The 22,853-nt window shown below is 37.1% G+C and overlaps 1 protein-coding gene across 1 annotated transcript in view; it reads left to right on the forward strand.

Moving 5' to 3' along the window:
* Smim14 (small integral membrane protein 14) overlaps positions 1-5,963 on the forward strand; it is an 88,081-nt gene extending 82,118 nt beyond the window's left edge. The window contains exon 5 of the mRNA XM_047567094.1: positions 2,640-5,963. Coding sequence (XP_047423050.1) covers positions 2,640-2,672 — 33 coding nt within the window. The 3' untranslated portion in view covers positions 2,673-5,963. The remainder of the gene's footprint in view (positions 1-2,639) is intronic.
* The last annotated feature ends 16,890 nt before the right edge of the window (positions 5,964-22,853 follow it).

Below are 22,853 nucleotides of genomic sequence, written 5' to 3' on the forward strand. Positions count from 1 at the left end.
AGCACAGACCAGTACTCCAAAAATAATTTTTAAAAGAATTCCAATCTTGGGCTGGGGTTGTAGCTCAGCACTAGAGCACTTACCTAGCACAAGTGAAGCACTGAGTTCAATCCCCAGCACCACATAAAACTAAATAAGCAAAATAAAGGTATTGCATCCATCTACAACTAAAAATATTTTTTAAAAAAAGAATTCCAATCTTTTTATTTTTTTGATACCGAGTTTTTTATTTTGAGACACGTTCTCTCTCACTAAGTTGCTGAGGTTGGCCTCAAACTTGCCACCCTCCTGCCTCAGGCTTCTGAGTCACTAGAATTACAGATTTGCTCCACTGTACCTGGCTAAATTCCAGTCTTTCCTCATATGAGAAACATCAGAAACAATCCAGCTCATAATCCACAGCAGTATTGCTAAATCTTGGTCCTGCACTGCCCATTCTATCTATTTCACAGTTGATTTCTCTCTCTAATGCTTCCAGTTCCCAGAAACACTCATACGTCCTTCATTTCAAATGTTTTATCCTCTTCTGTCCTGGCTATTAAATATAATAAAGACTGTGAGCCTATCTGGCTACATTCTATTTTCCCATGTTTTTTTTTTTCAAACTCATTTTCCAGCATCATAGTAAATTAACTGAGTTGTTAAAAGGAGAGGGAGGAATTCTTCATGTTGATCAATCTTTATAGTCATGATTGCAACCATTTTTAGAATCTTCTAAGTGAAAAATATAAAGTGACTGAACAGGGCGTTTTTTCTACTATCTTTAATAAAATCTTAACTAAAGGATTTTTAAAAATTATTTATTTTTTATTTTTTACAGATTACATTTTGAGTCATTGTACACAAATGGGGTACCTCGTTTCTATGGTTGTGCATGGTATAGATTCATACCATTCGTGTAATCATACATACACATAGGGTAATGATGTCTGTCTCATTCCACTATCTTTCATACCCCCCCATCTCATTTCCTTCTACATAATCTAAAGTTCCTCCATTCTTCTCTCACTCCTCTCCCCCTCAGCCCCAGTATATATTATCATCCACTTACCAGGGAAAGTATTCTTTTTAATCCTTACCAGAACCAGTATTTATGCATTATTTCTTTTCCATTTGATATATTATGTCTTTAAAAATTTCATGCATATGTTAATTAGATCAATTTAGCTACTCAACAATGCATATGCCATTTCAAAACATGTTGTACTTGGTAAGTATATACAATTTTTGTCAATTTTACTAAATAAAATGTTAAAAAACATCTATAGGATGAAATTTATTTTAAAATAAATTTCTATGATGGATTCACTTAAACACTAAATTACTGCATTGGTTCTATTCTTAAAACTTCATCATGTGGAATTCTAAAATAATTGCTACTTTCCCCCAATATTGTAGTGTTAATATTAGAAATTAATTTAAGACTAGTTTTTTATATAAGGAGAAAGCAAATGTGCAGTATTAATTGGTCAGTGTTTTGGTTTTAGGAGCAGAACATTTAGATATGTTGTGTACTGACTTAAATTAAGAAAGAAGGAATGGCCAGGACCAGGTTTCACACCTGTAATCCCAGTAACTCAGGAGGTTAAGGCAGAAGAATCACAAGTTTGAGGCCAGCCTGGGCAACTTGGACCCTGTCTCAAAATTTTAAAAAATGTTAAAAGGGGCTGCGGATGTAACTCAATGGGAAAACACCCCTGGATTCAATCCCCAGCACCACCAAAAAAAAAAAAAAGGCATCATTAGATCATTAGCACATATAAAACGTTTTGTTTACTTTTTCTTGGAGAGGGGAGTATTCATAACATTTGCATATTGTCTTCATTATTTCCTTCATAGACTTTTTTCTTACAGTATGTGCAGCTTCCTTTTGTGTCAAAGAGCAACTTCCTCAGTGTTCGGAGCTAAAGAAATCCATCTTAACCTGACTTAGAAGCCATTAAAAGTGACAAACCTCCTACACCTCAGTTCATTATAGGCTGCAGGTTCTAAGAATAGTAGTCCTTCTGCCTTACTAATAAGCAAGAACAATATTGACTCTGATTCCAGATAGAAATATTGATCACCCTTAATTGGGCAGGTCAGGTTAATAAAATCTTTCTGAAGACCCTAAAAGCTCTGTTTTCTTCAATTCAGATACTTTCTATTTCAAGTAACAAAAAAGCATTCAAAGTGATTTGAATAAGTGACTTTATCGGTTTACACAAAAAATATCCAGAAGTAAAGTTTAACAGTATCCCATTAAAGACCCAGTTTCTTTTACTATTAGCCTTATTCCAGAGTGGGCTTCCCTGTCTCTATAGGATGGCTGCCAGGAACAACTGGAGCCACAAACTTCTTCATTGAAATTCTGTAGTGAGAAAGTCCCTAGCTTCACAATAAACACTCTACACTAAACCCATCACTTTAGCAAGAAGAATCAAATTACCTTATTAGTTTGAAGATCTCCCCTTTCCTCTATACCACAGGGAAGAATGAGACAAACATTGCAGGACATATGAAAAGTCCAAATGGGTATATAAGTATACAGTTAGGGATTGGAGGGTGGGGGCATTGCTACTGTGTTCTTTATTTGTGTTAGATTGTTTGCACCAAGATCTAAGGAGTCCCTCAAATAATTTATTTGTTTTCAATGCTAGGACCAGGATCCACCAGCTCCTCCTGTGGACTAACTTTGTGATATGGGAAGTGAAAATAGTTAACACCTTGCAAGACCAAATGAACGAAGATGACCAGAGTACTTTTAACCCCATTAGAACTGTTTTTCCTTTTGCATCTGCAATATGGGATGGTATTGTTTTCATGAGCTTCTAGAAATTTCACTTGCAAACTTATTTTTGCTTCCTGTTACCACCATTCCCATTTACAGTATATTTGAGTAAATGATTATATTTAAAAAGTTACATGGGGCTTTTTTGGTTGTCCTAAACTTTAAACATTCCACTCATTCTGTTTGTAACTGTGACCGTAATTTTTGGGTGATTTGTGACCTGATTGAAGGAAATTTGAGTTTTCTGCATTTAAATATTTTAAATAGTTTTGATAGGTTTTTAAGGTTTTTTTCTTCATAAGGTATTTATAAAGTTATTTGGGGTTATCTGGGATTATATGAAAGAAAATGAGAACCACACTGTATTTACATTTACTTTGGTAGTTTATTAGTGGGTGGCAATTTTCTCTAGTTCTTGGGACTGTGGCAACTTTTGGAAGATTTTACAAATTATAGCTGAAATCTGTATCATTTATTGCAGCTGACTTATGTGGCTAGAATAGAAGAAGTGAAATGCTTGTTCTAATAATTTTTTTACTCCCATTAAAAATGTCTAATGTTAAGAATGTTTTGTTTTGTTTTTTTCAGTGCTGGGCATTGAATCCAGGGCCTAGTACATGCTAGGCAAGTCCTCTACTGATGAGCTATCTCCCCAGCCCAACAATACTTTAAATAAATATGACTAATTGATATGGTAGATGATTTACAGCCCAGTATATGACATTTGCAAGCCACTATACCCTAGCCTTACAAGGTTCATGAAAAGAGGGGAGAAGTTCATTCTGTCTGTCTTTGCTGGGAATAATCTATCTAGAAATAACTTAAGCTATAATTTATGTTGTAAATGAGTGCCTCTCAGGAAGCCTCTCTTCTGTTCTAACACTCCCCTGTTAAAGTGAAACTATCTTACATCTATATTGGGGCTTACTAGCTTACTGACATTTAAATGCCTATTTACTTACTCTATTTTATTTGAAGAAAATTTTGACACTTTGTTATCCTTCCAACTTCAAAACAATTTTAATGATGTCTTGGTTTATTCCAAGGGAAAAGAAGGAAAATGAGAAACAATCAAGAATATTTTTCTCACCCCTTACCTCATTGCTTTTTGGTAATGGGATGGATTGGGATGGAAAGGAACATTGCTATAAGTGAATTTTGAAATGCATAAAAAGGTAAAAGGTTACATTGTTTTTGTTCAGTTTGGCAAAAAGTAAATACAAATGGCATTTAAAAATGTCTGCATAACCCACATGGTTATGGAATTTTTTTCCTTAACAAGTGATTCCACATGATTTATGAAGATATTTTGTTATCAATGTAAGAATTTTTACCCCCTAGGTCAGTCTAGCTTTTCACTGTACAGATCTGATAAACTATTTGTGTGAACTAAATAAACTTCTCTATATTACTGTACTGTTTAATAGTCTGATACAATTGTGTAACACTCATAGGGTGTTTCCCCCTTTATTATGATTACATTATAGGCCATAAACATTGTAAAGGCATCATTTCATTATATAATCCAATATTGACTGCTTGCATTCCTCCTTGTGCATCTTGGTTTTATGCTCAACTTCTTGAAAATAGTATAACCAACTCCTAATTACTTGTGCTGATAAAGGGGTCATGTTAACACAGGTAAGTTAAATCCTGGATAAATGAACCCACAGAGTAAAGACTTGTCTTGCAGTGGCACACTGGAAGCCTTCACAGCTCTATCCATAGCTAGTAAAGTATTTAAAGCAGAAAGGTCTGGAATGGCTAATATGAGCTAACTGCCTGTTGCAGTCCTTTATCTGCCCATGCCCCTTGAACATGGAAGGCTCAACCAAATATCCTAACATCTATTCCCTAACTTGCTAGAAAAATCAATCCTGGGAGAGATGCCAATATATTCACTGAGTCTGTGGCTCATAATTGAGAATTGGCTTCTGTTGAAGAAGTGGCCAAATATGGAGAAAAATGTCTAGTATTAGAGACCTGAAAAATTTGAATTCTTAATCCTCATTTTTCATTTTTGTCATATACATTTAATTCACATTGTATCTAAATTCATTAGCCTTTTCCTATATGAATCTTCTATTAAGTTAGTAACAGAAGTTCTTAGTGTGAAGTATTTAGTCCTGGGTTTTTTGCTTTTAAAATTTCTCTGCATTCCTGAAAAGCCAGTGTACTGCACATAACGTGTTCTTGTTAACCTAACTAGTGATTTATATTATTATAATAAATTCTTAAAGCTTCAAAATGTGGCCTTTAAGTTGACCACATTCTTAAATCATTAGTTACTTCTAAGCATTCACTTGAAATATGGCTATAATCCTTTAAAAATAATCTGCATAAAAGAAAGATGAAGCTTACATTTTTATTACTTTGGACTCTTAAACATTCTGCAAACGCTATTAAGAGTTTATTTTGAGGGTTGGGGATGTAACTCAGTGGTAGAATGCTTGCCTAGCATGTACAAGGCCCTGGGTTTAGTCCTCAGTATTATCAATAGAAAAAAAAAAAAGATTATTGTGTTTTAGAGTCATTTAATGTTCTTAAAACAATGGTAATTTTAGCTTTGCTTTTTATATGGAAAAGGTTAATGTTGGAACTGTTTATAGTAAAAGATTTTATCATGTATCTATCTAAGCACTGCCCCCATGGTCAGCAAGTCATATTTTACAACTTGCAGAGATTGTCTATAATGTAACTCCATGGTTACTGTTAGTATCTTTGTATTATGTGATATGACACTGTATATGGAATTACCAATGTCTTAAAATTTCAAAGAAACATTGAAAATCTGTTGCTCTGAATGAAAGTAAGTCTGTCACTCTAAATGGGTATGTGCTCAAATTTGACCAGTTTAAGACACAAAACAGCAACTTGAAGAAGGAAAAATGAAGAGTTTACAATTAATGGGTTAAACTTTGTTATTGTAATAATAGGGTTAGTCTTATAATATTTCTAAATGAAAAATCATATGTATTTGTTACCATGTCTGATGATTACTTTGTTAAAGCAAAAGTGGTCATGTGATGTACTAAATGTAAATTGCTGTTTTTAAATGTTTAAATCATGCCAAACAAATTATGTCTGTGCCATCCAGGGTTTATTGTTAATCTTTTACTGAGTACTTGGATTGGGATAAAGGGCTTGTACTATGCACTTTTTATTAATGAATAAATAGAAAATGTTAGTAACACTTTCTGTTTTCTGTTTGGCTTTTGTGGAAGGAGAAGCATCTTTCACTTAGTAAAATGTTAGCATTTGTTTAAAGTTTCTTTGTAAGACTTTTTTTTTTCTTTTTTTTTTTTTGCGGTACTGGGGATCAAACTCAGGGCCTTGTGCTTGCGAGGGAAGCACTCTACCAGCTGAGCTATCTCCCCAGCCCTCTTTGTAAGACTTCTTAACCCTAACTAAAGACATTATTTAAAAAATATATATATATATATACACACACACACACACACACATATATATAGAGAGAGAGAGAGACAGACATTGATAGACGTTTATTTTATATATTAATATGTGGTGCTGAGAATCGAACCCAGCGCCTTACACATGCTAGGCAAGTGCTCTACCACTAAGCCATGACCCCAACCCCTAAAGATGTTCTTAAGAGAGAATTTTATAAGAAAAATATTTATATAATAGCTTAGGGCCAGTATGCAGAAGAGATTATAAGAATTTCCAGGATCTTAAACTATAGTTACATCTCTTTGATTATTTTCTTTCTTCCTAGAATACAGAGTCAAATTGACATTTGCTTTGAGGGAGTAATATTCAGTGGTGTTAAATATTTGAGCTTATTGTATGTTTTATATGTTAAAGTACATAATTATATATGAATTATACATTTCCTAAAAGGAATGAGACCTGTAATTATACTGAGAAAACACAAAAATGAGAATATGCTTTTGCTCTGACCTGGAATGTTGTCCAGACTCTAAAGATCATTAATACCCAGATGCATGTAAAAATGGTACAGTTGCTATGATGTGATTCTAGTGTCGGTGTCTGTGCAATATCTTCAGTGTTACTTAAAATGGTAAAATTTTAAAAATAGTTTTAATCTGAAGTTTATCATGTACATGTCAGTAGGTGTCTGAATCCTTGATTAAGCTGTTAAGGTTTCATTAAATGACTGAAATAATAGTTTTTCTTCCAGAAAATCAAATTCAGATAGAATACATTTTTTGCTTCTTGCCATTTCACCTGATGATTTTCTCAGTTCTGGATCTCAATTCGTGAAGTTCCATCATTCCCTAAAAGATGTTACACAAACACCAACCATGATTCTCTCTCTATTTCTCTCTCTCTCTCTCTCTCTCTCTCTCTCTCTCTCTCTCTCTCTCTCTCTTTGGTACTGGGGATTGACCCAGGGGTGCTTTACCACTAAGCTACATCCCAGCCCTTTTTAATATTTTTAGACAGGGTCTCACTTAGTTGCTATTGCTGAGTCTGGCCTTGAACTTGCAATCTTACTGCCTTAGCCTCCTGAGTCACTGAGATTCCAGGCCTCTGTGCCAGGCCCATGATTCTCTTTCATGTTCAAACATTTTTTCTTTGCAATACTTTAACATATGCTTGACAAGCACCCTATCATCAAGCTACGTACTCAGTCCCACAACCAGATTTTTAAAAATGAGTTAACAACTGGGCATGGGTGCATGCCTATAATCCCAGTCATTCAGGAGACTGAGGCAGTAGAAGTGAAAGTTGGAGGCCAGCCTCAGCAACTTTAACAAGACCCTGTCTCAAAAAAAAATAAAGAAGAGCTGGGGGTGTAGCTCAGTGGAGAACACCCCTGAATTCAATCCCCAGTACCAAAAAATTAAAAAGCAAATGGGTTAACAGTGTAATCTTTTCCCATTAGTTGGTTTTCATGGAACTTTAGTGTGAATATCATCTCGAATGGATTATATTCATTCAACAAGCATTTTAACAAATGTTTGTTTAATGCTTAACTAATATATATATATATATATATATATTTTTTTTTTTAAGTTGATGTTATTCAGGATTTAAATTGATGTTCAATTTTGAAACTCACATGCCAAAATGGATGTCTATTGAAGGCGTTGGGAAATGTCTGGGAGGCAAGGGATATGTAGAGGTGAAAAGCAATAAAGCAATGTAGTTTTAAGAATAAAGCAACTTTCATAGCAGGAAATTCTAGCACTACAGAAGAAAAAGACTGGGAGGGCTACAATTTTCTCCCTCTACAATGTCCCAGGATTTCAAGAACTCAAGAATTACATAGATAAGTGTCCACTGGCAACAGGTTGAATTCCTTGTGCTCTCATATTACATTTTCTTGATGCTAATCTCTGAAAACATTTAAAAATATGCAAAGAATTTGGGGTTGAAGAAAGACAGCTGATGATTAATGTTCTTTCTTTTGTGGGGGAGTAGTGGTACCAGGGATTGAACCCAGAGGCACTTAACCACTGATCCACATCCTCAACCCTTTTTTATATTTTATTTAGAGACAGGGTCTCACTGAGTTGCTTAGTGCCTCGCTGTTGCTGAGGCTGATTTTGAACTCAAGATCTTCCTGCCTCAGCCTTCCAGCCACTGGGATTACAGGTGTGTGCCATCCCACCAGGCTTTATGTTCTTTATCACGCTGTACTTTTCATAAGGTAAATACCCTGATGCAATGACTCAGCCCCCATAAGCAACACTTCATGCGGTTCTCAAACTTCTGTTTTCATCATAGCCATCTTGTAATGTACATTAAAATATTTATTTGTTGCTGGGTATGATGGTGTACACCTATAATCCCAGCAATTTTGGAGGAGGATTGCAAATTCAAGACCAGGCTCAGCAATTTAGGGGGAGCCCAAAGCAACTTAGATCCTGTCTACAAATTAAAAAGGGCTGAAAATGTAGCTCAGTGGTAAAGCACCCCTAGGTTCAATCCCCAGTACCAAAATTTTTAAAAATTTTGTCAATAGTGTTTAGCTTTGGGGATAGAATTGCTAAATAAGTTAGCTTTGTGTGAGCCAGGCCTAATCACTAATATGAATAATTCATTTATGTTTTTAGCTTTTCTCATAACTAAAAAATACTCCAGAAGAACTGGGGATGTAGCTCAGTGGTACAGTGCTTGCCTATCATGTGCAAGGCTCTGTGTTTGATACCCAGCACTACAAAGAAAAAAAAAAAATATATATATATATATAAATAAAAATAAAATAAATGTATATAATATAAAAGTAGCACAGTGGTTCTCAAAACATTTTTGGTTTCAGTTCCCCCAAAGAGCTTTTGTTTATTTTGGTTATATCTATCCAGGATTTACTATAGTCAAAATTAAAACTGAGGACATGTAAAAGTATTATTTTTAATAACAATACACCCAATATACATTAATATATTTTTCATGAAAAATGGTAGTGGCACTGTTTTACATTTTTGAAAATTTCTGACTTAATGTACGATAGCTGGATAATCATTTGTATTTTACATTCAGTCTGTTGTAATATGTTCACTTCTTGAGAAACTGTATGTTAGTTTTTAATACTAAATGACTTGGTATTTTGAGCAACCCATACCATGACTCACAAATAACAAATTATGTGACTCTTGAGCAGCATTTAATGCTACTTTAGATGAAGTGAAAATCAATTTGAAATGTTTGTTAAAAAAAATACTTTGTGAAGACCTACATAAATATTGGGGGTTTTATTTATTTATTTATTTATTTTTTCGTGGGGACTGAATCCAAGGTTTCTCTATCACTGAGCTACATCCCAGCCTTTTTTTCTTTTGGGACAGCATCTTCCTAAGTTATCCAGGTTGGACTTGAACTTGCAATCCTCCTGCTTAGCCTCCCAATTACCTGGAATGAAAGGCATGTACGCCAGTGTACCCAACTATATTGTTATATCAAGCAGTCACCATCCCAACAACACACCCCCTCCATTTTTAAACCCAAGTTGTAAGGAAACGGGATTCAAGACACTTCCTTTGAGTTCCTATTGGAAGGAACTCACCCAACTAGGAATAGACAGTGGCACCTTTGATGCCAGACCTTGGAACTTTTTTTTCTTAATTTATTTTTATTGTAAACAATAAAACATCTTGTTTCTCTGTTTGTATATGAAATACAGGCATACCATTTGTGTAATCATACATTTACATAGGGTAATGGTGTTTGTTTCATTCTGTTACTTTTTCCTTCCCCCGCCCCTCCCACCCCTCTTTTCCCTCTATACAGTTCCTTCTTCCTCCATTCTTGCCCCCCTCCCACTCCCCATTATGTGTCATTATTCGCTTATCAGCGAGATCATTCATCCTTTGGTTTTTTAAGATTGGCTTATCTCACTTAGCATGATATTCTCCAATTTCATCCATTTAACTGCAAATGCCATAATTTTATTTTTATAGTTTCCTTTGCTGAGAGAAATCTTTTTAGTTTGAATCTATCCCAGGTACTGATTCTTGCTTTTATTTCTTGTGCTATGGGAGTCCTGTTAAGTCTGATCCTAAGCCGACATGTTGAAGATTTGGACTTACGTTTTCTTCTATAAGATGCAGGGTCTCTGGTCTGATTTCAAGGTCCTTGATCCATTGTGAGTTGATTTTTGTGCAGGGTGAGAGATAGGGGTTTAGTTTCATTCTGTTGCATATGGATTTCCAAGCACCATTTGTTGAAGAGGCTGTCTTTTCTCCATTGCATATTTTTGGCACCTTTGTCTAGTACAAGAAAATTGTATTTATTTGGATTTGTGTCCATGTCCTCTATTTTGTACCATTGATCTACTTGTCTATTTTGGTGCCAATACCATGCCGTTTTTGTTACTATTGCTTTGTAGTATAATTGAAGTTCTGGTATTGCCATACCCCCTGCTTCCCTATTCCTGCTAAGGATTGCCTTAGCTATCCTGGGTTTCTTATTCTTCCAGATGAATTTCATGATTGCTTGCTCTATTTCTCTAAGGTACGTCATTGGGATTTTAATTGGAATTGCATTGAATCTGTATAGCACTTTTGGTATTATGGCCATTTTGAAAATATTAATTCTTCCTATCCAAGAACATGGGAGATCTTTCCATCTTCTAAGGTCTTCCTCAATTTCTTTCTTCAATGTTTTGTAGTTTTCATTGTAGAGATCTTTTACCTCTTTGGTTAGATTGATTCCCAAGTATTTTATTTTTTTGAGGCTACTGCAAATGGAGTTGTTTTCCACATTTCCTTTCAGGTGTTTCATCGCTTGTGTATAAAAATACTTTAGATTTATGTGTGCTGATTTTATAGCCTGCTATTTTGCTGAATTCATTGATGAGGTCTAGAAGTTTTCTGGAGGAGTTTTTTGGATCCTATAAATAGAGAACATGTCATCAGCAAATAGTGACAGATTAAGTTCCTCTTTTCCTATTTGTATCCCTTTAATTTCTTTAATCTGTCTAATTGCTCTGACTAGTATTTCAAGAACAATGTTGAATAGAAGTGGTGAAAGAGGACATCCCTGTCTTGTTCCTGTTTTTAAAGGGAATGGTTTCAGTTTTTCTCCATTAAGAATGAAATGATGTTGGCCATGGGCTTAGCATAAATAGCCTTTACAATGTTCAGGTATGTTCCTACTATCCCTATTTTTTCTAGTGTTTGAGCATGAAGGGGTGTTGTATTTTGTCGAACGCTGTCTCTGCATCAATTGAAATAACCATATGATTCTTATCCTTAAGTCTATTGACATGATAGATTACATTTATTGATTTACGGATGTTAAACCATCTTGCATTCCAGGGATGAACCCCACTTGATTGTGGTGCACAATTTTCTTAATATGTTTTTGGATATGGTTTTCCAATATTTTGTTAAGGATCTTTGTGTCTATATTCATCAAGGATATTGGTCTAAAATTTTCTTTCCTTGATGTGTCTTTGCCTGGTTTGGGTATGAGGGTGATATTAGCTTCACAGAATGAGTTTGGTAGGACACCCTCCTTTTCTATTTCCTGGAATACTTTGAGAAGTATTGGAATGAGTTCTTCTTTGAAGGTCTTGTAGAACTTGGCTGAGAATCCATCTGGTCCTGTGCTTTTCTTGGATGGTAGATTTTTAATGGCTTCTTCTATTTCATTGCTTGATATTGATCTGTTTAAATTGCATATGTCCTCCTGGTTCAGTTTGGGAGGAAGGATCATATGTCTCTAGAAATTTGTCAATGTCTTCGGTAGTTTCTATTTTGTTGGAATACAGATTTTCAAAGTAGCTTCTCATTATGTTCTGTATCTCAGTGGTGTCTGTCGTGATATTTCCTGTTTCATCACGAATTTTAGTAATTTGAGTTTTTTCTCTTCTTCTCTTTGTTAGTGTGGCTAAGGGTTTGTCTATTTTGTTTACTTTTTCAAAGAACCAACTTTTTGTTTTGTCAATTTTTGAATTGTTTCTTTTGTTTCAATTTCATTGATTTCAGCTCTGATTTTAATTATTTCCTGTCTTCTACTACTTTTGCTGTTATTCTGTTCTTCTTTTTCTAGGGCTTTGAGCTGTAATGTTAAGTCATTTAGTTGTTAACTTTTCATTCTTTTCTGGAATGCGCTCCATGTAATGAATTTTCCCCTTAGTACCGCTTTCATGTGTCCCAGAGATTTTGTTATGTTGTATCGTCATCTCATTGACCTCTAAGAATTTTTTTTATCTCCTCCCTGATGTTTCTGTTATCCAGGTTTCATTCAATAGCATATTATTTAGTCTCCAGGTGTTGGAGAAATTTCTGTTTTTTATTTTGTCATTGATTTCTACTCTCATTCCATTATGATCTGATAGAACACAAGGCAGTATCTCTATTTTTTTTGTATTTCCTAAGGGCTGCTTTGTGGCATAACATGGTCCATTTTCGAGAAGGCTCCATGTGCTGCTGAGAAGAAAGTGAATTTGCTCATCAATGGATGGAATATTCTATATATGTCTATTAAGTCTAGGTTATTGATTGTGTTATTGAGTTCTATGGTTTCTTTGGTTGGTTTTTGTTTGGAAGATCTATCCAGTGGTGACAGCAGTGCATTAAAGTCACCCAGAATTATCATGTTGCGGTCAATTTGATTCCTGAAATTGAGAAGGATTTATTTGATGTACACAGATGCACCATTGTTTGGGGCATAAATATTTACTATCGTTATGTCTTCCTGATTTATGGTTCCCTTAAGCAGTATGAAATGGCCTTCTTTATCTCTTCTGACTAACTTTGGCTTGAAGTCCACTTTATCTGATATAAGGATGGAAACCCCCGCTTTTTTACTGAGTCCATGTGCGTGGTAGGTTTTTTCCCATCCTTTCACCTTTAGTCTGTGGATGTCTTTTTCTATGAGATGAGTCTCTTGCAGGCAGCATATTGTTGGGTCTTTCTTTTTAATTCATTCTGCCAGCCTATGTCTTTTGATTGATGAGTTTAGGCCATTAACATTCAGGGTTATTATTGAGATATAGAAGTTCTGGATAATAGAAAGAATGAGAGTGTAATCAAAAGAAGTTGGTTGTTAGCATAGGAAAAGGGAGAAAGAAACTCTGAGGTAACAGGTAAACTAAAGGAAAAGAGCAAGAAAAGTAAAGAAATAAAAACTTAAAATTTTTCTATAAGGAGAAAAAAGAAAATCTACACTCTAACAGTCATATAGTATTCAAACCTCCCAATCTTCAGTAGCCTGATGCATGAGAGGTACCTGACAATGAGCTTCAAGTCTCCAGCAGGTGTCTCAGGATGGGATTTGCCCCACCTAAAGATGGAAGATACAGCTTCCAGGATTATTCAAGATGGCCGCTCTGGCTTCCAAATGTGTTGGTAAATGGGGAGCTGCAGCTCAGGATATGGGCGTGGTCAGCTAGAGGTCCTGGAAGCGTGGTGCGGTTGTTCAGGCAGGGGTCCTGGAGGTGGGGTGTGGCCGGTCTGGTTGCGGATCCTGCATGTACTGTGACAGTGAACTTCCAGGCAGCAGCAGGCGGCTGGCGCTCCACTGACTGTCTGCGGTCTGTTTGCTGACTGCTGTCGAAGGATCGGGAGGTGAACCTCGAGTGGTGGGTGATGGGTAGGTGATAGGCGGGCCCTGGACAGGCAAGAGGCAGGCAAATGGTGGATGATAGGTGCCTGACAGTAAGCAATCAAGAAACAGATATCCTCTGCTTGAAACCCGAGTTATAGAGCAATGAGGAATGCAGCTTCCCTCTAGTTCACCATCTTGGATCCTCTTTGCTTTATGTAGTGTCTCTTTCACTTTCAATAAATCTAAGCTCTACCTGTTGACTTGTGTCTTGCTCAATTATTTGTTCTGGATGCCAAGAACCTGGACCCTCACTGAAATAAGGTAGTATAGGGTTATAACCCAAAGTAAAAAACAAAATAAATATCCACGAACCCATATTATATAACTAAATCATTGAATAAAAAAAGTAGAGAATTCTCCTGTGCAGAAATGGAATTTATGCAGATACTCTACCCACAAAGTGGTGGAACTCCCTATTCCTTAAGAGTAGATTATGCATAGTGAGTTCCTTCCAAAGAGTACAGTATGGAAAAAAAGAAAAAAGAGTAATTGTACAGTGGAAAAACCTGACAAAAGCTACCTGAACCAGATGATCAAGAATAAAACAAAAAATTGTCAATATCATGTACACTTGATATGATGTAATGTATGATGCAATAAGAATGGCACTTTACTGGTGTGATCTTCCTGCTCCAAACCATGACTCTAGTCTAGCCACAAGAATATCAGGAAATTTCCAATTGAGGTACATTCTACAAAATATCTTACCAATTCTCAAAACTGTTGAGGTCATCATTAATCAGGAAAGTCTAAAAAACTGTTATGGCCAGGGGGAACCTAAGGATTCAAGACTAATAATGTGATGTGATATTCTGGATAGAATTCTGAAACAAAGAAAGGACATTAGGGTAAAACTGAGAAATCTGAATAAAGTATGGGTTTTAGTTGTGTATGTTTGGATATGAGGTGTACCACCAAAAATGCAGGAATAATAAGATAATGCAGGAATAATAGTAAGATAATGCAGGAATGTTCAAAGTGAAATGATTAGATTATGAAAGCTGTAACAATCAGTGGATTAATTCATTTGCTAGATTAATAATTTGAATGGATTCATGGGTGGTATCTGTAGGTAGACAGGGAATGGCTAGAGGAAGTAGGTCACTGGGGGTGTACCCTTGGGAATTATATCATCCCTTACTCCTTGTATTGAAGCTCTCTCTGCTTCCTGCCTCTTGTGAACTGAGCAGCTTTCCTCTGCCACGACATTCTGCCATGCCATTCTGCCATGATGTTCTGCCATGATGTTCTGCCTCACCTCTGGCCCAGAGCTAGGTAGTCAACCAACCATGGATTGAACCCCTAAAACTGTAAGTCAAAATAAATTTTTCCTCTTCTAAATTGTTCTTGTCAGGTATTTTGATCACAGCAATGAAAAACTGACTAAAACAATATGGCTTATTGTAATAAATGTATTATATACTAATGAGATATTAATAATAAACTGAGCATGAAATGTATGGGAACTCTGTATTATCTTTTATAATATCTGTACTATTTTCTGTAAATCTAAATCTATTCTAAAGTTAAAAAGAAAAAAGTTTAAGCATACAATCTAAAAAAATTCAGGGATGTTACTCCAGACCATTGAATCTGAATCTCTAGTTGGGTGAGGGGAACTTAAAAATTCCAGAATTTAAACAACATCCTAGTTGATTCTGATATGTTGTTAGGCCAAGGACTATCCACTGAAGCACAGAACTCAGAGCAGAAATCAAGTTCACAGAAGCAGAGTTTGGCAGAATTGAGATAACAACAATTATAAGATTCCAGATTTTTTTTTTTTTTTTTTTTTTTTTTTTTTTTTTTTTTTTTTGGGTACTGGGACCTGAACCTAGGAGCATTCAACCACTGAGCCACATCCCTAGTCCTTTTTATATTTTATGTAGAGACAGGGTTTTGTTGCTCCTTGTCAGGCAACAAGGTCCGATGTACCTCCTCAGGGCCCACCTGAGGAGAATATGGGGCCGAGCAGGATGATGAGTGTCGGCGGCAAAGGAAACACACCAGAGCTGGGAGGTCTGTCAGCGCACGAGGCACAGCAGGAATCTCGCTTATTGAGGAAATCACACAGATTTTATGTAGGGTGGAGGCTAGGCGGGAACCAATCAGCTTAAAGGTCAGCAAGGCACGGGGGTTCACACAGGTGAGAGTGCCATAGGACTATATGGCAAGCACAAGCTGATCACGTTCACAAAACTATTGGTGGTCCGATTTATCATCATTAACCTTTGAAACCACCTTTGAGGCCTTGATCTAGCTCACTCGCCAGGGAGTAAGGAGTCAGCCTGAGTTAATGTGTCATTAGTCCCAACACATTCCCCCTTTTTTGTCTTATATTAAGGGTGTGTCTGTCTTAGGTTGCCCCTGGGAGGGTCTTACTGTCATGGAACATCATCCTAGCAGTTTGGAGGTCTGCCTTACTCGAAGGTGTGCCTGTCTTAGGTTGTCCTCCTCTGAGGATCTTACCTGTCATTGACTACGACCTTAGCACTTCTGGCGGGCCCCTCAGGAGGGGCAGGGCTTAAGGGAGAGACACTTAGACCCCAGTGTCCTGATACGAGTGATCCATGATCCTATAGGGCTCCCAATCATCATTAAGAAGGGTGGTATAATGCTGTTGGACCACCATGAGCTGCACAGACTTTTCAGGAAATGGATATATCAATTATGTAAGGCCCAAAGGTGAACACAAGGATAATGGTGATTAGCAGACCCATAAGTGGGAGGAGGTAGGGGAGCCACCCATGTAACCCAGTAGAGAGGAAATTAGAGGAGCTCACTCCTACAATGTTCCAGATCTTCTTGTAGGTTTTTGATTTTATCTTGTACAATGCCAGAGCGGTTGGTGTAGAAACAGCACTCTTCACCAAGGAACAAGCAAAGCCCTCCTTCCTTTGCCGTTGCAGGATGACAGCGGCCAAGGAATCAAGTTGAATCTGTAGAGCTAAGATGGTAGAGCTGCAAAGTGCAATGTTAGGAGCTCTGTGTAGCTCTCAAGGAAGTCCACTGCCCAGAGTCATGAAGTCAGAGACCCTAATCTTAATCACTGTTGTCCCATTTTTGCTACTGTGCTTTACACTTTCTTAAATGTTATTTTAAGAAGTTTACATATATTGACTCCTGAGTCTATATGAACATGAGTTAACACAATTTAACATTATATCTAAAACATGAATTAAAGAAAGGCTGAGAGAGCTTTTAAGTTTCCTTTTGTGTGGCAAAGTGGCAAAATGCTTTCATGCTTAACCTTTAAACAAATCAGGCTCTCAATAACTTTTAGAAATACATTTAACAAATTTTACATATACCCTATTGATGACACATCCTATATAGAATATTAAATGATAGGTTTACCATTACAGACAAGTTTAATTTGGAGACTAGCAGCTTGATAAATTTTCTGCTTTAAAGGCTTGTATACCTGGAAAATATGAACACATTTAATATACAAAGAATAATGTTTTTAAGTATGTTACTCCATGGAATAACTTTCTAAATTAATCAGACATCTAACAAACACGTTTGAGTAATCCCATACATGTCAACTCTAATTCACTCATCTTATTGTAAAAAAAAACAAGATATCAGACAAGTGTAAAAAAAAAAAACGAGATGTTAGACAAGTGTAAACAGTATCTGCCATCTCTTTCCTGTTGAAGAAAAGTCCTACAAAAATTGATGTTAGACATTTTATAAACATCAACGTTTTATTAGTTTGACCACCTAGAGACTTGTGAGTTAATTTTAAAGACATTTTACTTCTATTAGTTTACCCAATTTAAATTGAACCTTTTTAAATCACGTGAATTAAAAATATTTGGATCCATTTTTAAATTTTAATTTTAGAAGTGCTCAATTTTGATACAGACAAAACATGACATCAGACAGCATGACATACAAATAACACAAAATCAAAGGCCTTGTAACTTTATAGGTGAATCTCCATTGCAATGTAACAGTTGTTCAAAAACTCTAGTTGAATAAAAAAATAGAACTGATCAAAAAAGTCATGAGCTCCATTCCAATACTTCTCAAAGTATTCCATAAAATAGAAAGAGGAGGGAACCCTCCCAAACTCATTCTATGAAGCCAATATCACCCTGATACCTAAACCAGACAGAGACACATCGAGGAAAGAAAATTTCAGACCAATATCCTTAATGAACATTGACGCAAAAATTCTCAACAAAATTTTAGCAAATTGCATACAAAAACATTAAAAAGATAGTGCGGGCTGGGGAGATAGCTCAGCTGGTAGAGTGCTTGCCTCGCAAGCGCAAGGCCCTGAGTTCGATCCCCAGTACCGCAAAAAAAAAAAAAAAAAAAAAAAAAAAAAAAAAAGATAGTGCACCATGATCAAGTGGGTTTCATCCCAGGGATGCAAGGTTGGTTCAACATCAGGAAATCAATAAATGTCATTCACCATATCAATAGACTTAAAGTCAAGAATCACATGATTATTTCAATAGATGCAGAAAAAGCATTTGATAAAATACAGCACCCCTTCATGCTCAAAACACTAGAAAAAATAGGGATAGTGGGAACATTCCTTAACATTGTAAAGGCCATCTATGCTAAGCCCATGGCTAATATCATTCTAAATGGTGAAAAACTGAAAGCATTCCCCCTAAAAACTGGAACAAGGCAGGGATGCCCTCTTTCACCACTTCTTTTCAATATCGTCCTTGAAACTCTAGCCAGAGCAATTAGACAGACCAAAGAAATTAAAGGGATACGAATAGGAAAAGAAGAACTCAAACTATCCCTATTTGCTGATGATATGATTATATACTTAGAGGAACCAGGAAATTCCACCAGAAAACTTTTAGATCTCATAAGTGAATTCAGTAAAGTAGCGGGATATAAGATCAATGCACATAAATCTAAGGCATTTTTATACATAAGTGATGAATCTTCAGAAAGAGAAATTAGGAAAACTACCCCATTCACAATAGCATTGAAAAAAATAAAATACTTGGGAATCAATCTCACAAAAGAGGTCAAAGACCTCTACAATGAGAACTACAGAACACTAAAGAAAGAAATTCAAGAAAACCTTAGAAGATGGAAAGATCTCCCATGTTCTTGGATAGGAAGAATTAATATTGTCAAAATGGCCATACTACCAAAAGTGCTATACAGATTCAATGCAATTCCAATTAAAATCCCAATGACGTACCTTACAGAAATAGAGCAAGCAATTATGAAATTCATCTGGAAGGATAAAAAACCCAGAATAGCTAAAGTAATCCTTGGCAGAAAGAGTGAAGCAGGGGGTATCACAATACCAGATCTTCAACTCTACTACAAAGCAACAGTAACAAAAACGGCATGGTATTGGTACCAAAATAGAAAGGTGGATCAATGGTACAGAATAGAGGACATGGACACAAACCCAAATAAATACAATTTTCTCATACTAGACAAAGGGGCCAAAAATATGCAATGCAGAAAAGATAGCCTCTTCAACAAATGATGCTGGGAGAATTGGAAATCCATATGCAACAGAATGAAACTAAACCCATATCTCTCACCATGCACGAAACTAAACTCAAAATGGATTAAGGACCTCAGAATCAGACCAGAGACCGAGCATCTTATAGAAGAAAAAGTAGGTCCAGAGCTTCAACATGTCGGCTTAGGACCAGACTTCCTCAACAGGACTCCCGTAGCACAAGAAATAAAAGCAAGAATCAATAACTGGGATAGATTCAAACTAAAAAGCTTTCTCTCAGCAAAGGAAACTATCAGCAATGCAAAGAAAGAGCCTACAGAGTGGGAGAAAATCTTTGCCAATCATACTTCAGATAGAGCACTAATCTCCAGAATCTATAAAGAACTCAAAAAACTCTACACCAAGAATGCAAATAGTCCAGTCGACAAATGGGCTAAGGAAATGAATAGACACTTCACAGAAGAAGATGTACAAGCAATCAACAAACATATGGAAAAATGTTCAACATCTCTAGTAATAAGAGAAATGCAAATCAAAACCACCCTAAGATTCCATCTCACCCCAATTAGAATGGCGATTATCAAGAATATAAGCAACAACAGGTGTTGGCGAGGATGTGGGGAGAAAGGTACACTCATACATTGCTGGTGGGGCTGCAAACTAGTGCAGCCACTCTGGAAAGCAGTGTGGCGACTCCTTAGAAAACTTGGAATGGAACCACCATTTGACCCAGCTATCCCACTCCTTGGCCTATACCCAAAGGACTTAAAATCAGCATATTACAGAGATACAGCCACATCAATGTTCATAGCTGCTCAGTTCACAATAGTCAGATTGTGGAACCAACCTAGATGTCCTTCAATTGATGAATGGATAAAGAAACTGTGGTATATATATATATATATATATATATATATATATATATATATATACACACAATGGAATATTAGTCATAAAGAATGATAAAATTATGGCATTTGCAGGCAAATGGATGAAATTGGAGAATATCATGCTAAGTGAGATAAGCCAATCTCAAAAAACCAAAGGACAAATGATATCGCTAATAAGTGGATGATGACACATAATGGGGTGTGGGAGGGGTTAGTGTTAGGGTTAGAGTTGGGGTTAGGGAGGGGGGCAAGAATGGAGGAAGGAAGGATTATATAGAGGGAAAAGAGGGGTGGGAGGGATGGGGGAAGGGAAAAAATAACAGAATGAATCAAACAACATTACCCTATGTAAATTTATGATTACACAAATGGTATGACTTTACGCCATGTACAAACAGAGAAACAACATGTATCCCATTTGTTTACAATAAAAAAAAAAAGTCATGAGCTCAAAAAAAATGTAGAATTCAAAAAAAACAAGAGTTCTGGGAAAGTGATACAGCCGTTAATTACTTTAGTAAAGCACCATAAAATTTACTTTTGCTGGAGTTTAGATAAGACTGTTTTTGCTCTTTTTTTTTTTTTTTTTTTTTTTTTTTCTCTTTCTTTCTTGGTTTTGAGACCGGTCTCCTACTAAGCATTCTGGCTTCCTCCATTTACATTTCAATGTAAACCTTGACTGAGATCTGGAAGGAGCTGACAGGTTTTAGCAGAAACTTTGTGCCTAGGGCATTTTAACCCTTTTTCCTGGTTCAATTCAGGTTTGGGCAGAAAATTGTGAAACAATTATCTCCCACTACTTGTGGGGAATGGGGCTGCTATATCATACTCCTTACTAGGACACGCCACTGATGGTTGGATTGGTTACTCCCTCCATACTGGCGTATGTGGGACCTTGTGGCAGGAGGACTAGGAGGACTGGGTCGGGGAATGGAAGCAGAAACAACTGAGTTGAAGTTGGAGGAGAAGGAGGGATTAAGAGGGGGAGAAGAAGGAGGGTTTGAGTTTGCAGGAAGAGCATAGAAGCGCAAGAAAGAAGAGACTTGAAGATAAGGAACCCCTTTCCATCTGCCCACTCGCTCGCAGAAGTTGTGTGCCAATATCTTTGGTAGCCACAATCCACCTTCCCATGGAGCCATCTTTCATCCCTGCACAGGCCAATTTGTGATCAGTAGTCATTCCTTCCCAAACTAACATTTTAACATTTACCGGGAAGACCATACAGGGAGGGGGGAGGTTAGAGTCAGTGAGTTCTTGCCCAGTATCATAAAATGGCCACCGGGAAGATTTCCTGCCATCTGGAGGCAGCGGCTCTTTGGGGGGAAGCTTGGAGTCCCCTTTGGGAGGTCCTGGAGAGAAGCAGGCCTTAAGGGCAGATAACGTAGGGCAGACTCCCAATGGGGGACCCTTCGCTAAACTGATTTCCCTCTTCCTAACAAGTTGTTCTACACAATCCCATGTGGACCAGTCAAACAAGTTTGCTTCAGGCAGCCAAGGGGCTGCCTTAGTGAGGGCCTTCCAGGTCTGAAACGCCTGACTATCTGAGAGTTCCAATCCTCTACTTGTAAGGAGAATCCTAAGGGAGTCAAGGGAGGGGTCAGACTTGGAATTGAACTGTCCCATATTTTATGGGAGTACACTCACCCGCAGTCCGATTGGCCTGTCAGCGACTTCGTCTTCCTCACACGGGGCACCGGTTGTTGCTCCTTGTCGGGCAACAAGGTCCGATGTACCTCCTCAGGGCCCACCTGAGGAGAATACGGGGCCGAGCAGGATGATGAGTGTCAGTGGCAAAGGAAACACACCAGAGCTGGGAGGTCTGTCAGCGCACGAGGCACAGCAGGAATCTCGCTTATTGAGGAAGTCACACAGTTTTTATGTAGGGTGGGGGCTAGGCGGGAACCAATCAGCTTAAAGGTCAGCAAGGCACGGGGGTTCACACAGGTGAGAGTGCCATAGGACTATATGGCAAGCACGAGCTGATCACATTCGCAGAACTGTTGTTAACCAATCCCTGATGGTGGTCCGATTTATCGTCATTAACCTTTGAAACCACCTTTGAGGCCTTGATCTAGGTCACTCGCCAGGGAGTAAGGAGTCAACCTGAGTTAGTTAACGTGTCATTAGTCCCAACAGAGTTTCACTAAGTTCCTTAGGGTCTTGCTAAATTGCTGAGGCTGGCTTTAAACTTGAGATCCTCCTATCTCAGCCTCCCCATCCACTAGGATTACAGGTGTGTGCCACCACACCTAGCCAGGGAAGTTTTTATAAGCATGAAAAACTTCCATTTCTAAAAAATTACTTCATGTATCTAATCCCAAAATTGTATTTCACACCTAAATAAGTCATAGTGGACTTTGGTGTTTAGGCCCAAAAGAACAATAAATGGAGGCAAAGGCAGAAGTTACTTAGATTAAAATGTATCAGTCAGCTTTATATTGCTGTGATAATATATCTTGGAGAAACTATGAGGGAAGATTTATTTTGGCTCTTTCAGTTTCAAAGTTTTCAGTTCATGATTGCCTAGCTCCATCTTTCTTTCGTTTTTTTCTTGGTACTAGGGATGGAACCCAGTGGCACTTTACCAAAGAACAATATCCCCAGCCCTTTTTATTTTTTATTTTGAGATGGGTTTCTCTAAGTTGGTGAGGATGGCCTCAAACTTGCAATCCTCCTGCCTCAGCTTCCCAAA

This window comes from Sciurus carolinensis, chromosome 10 (assembly GCF_902686445.1).
Source record: "Sciurus carolinensis chromosome 10, mSciCar1.2, whole genome shotgun sequence".
NCBI classification, from domain to species: Eukaryota; Metazoa; Chordata; class Mammalia; order Rodentia; family Sciuridae; genus Sciurus; species Sciurus carolinensis.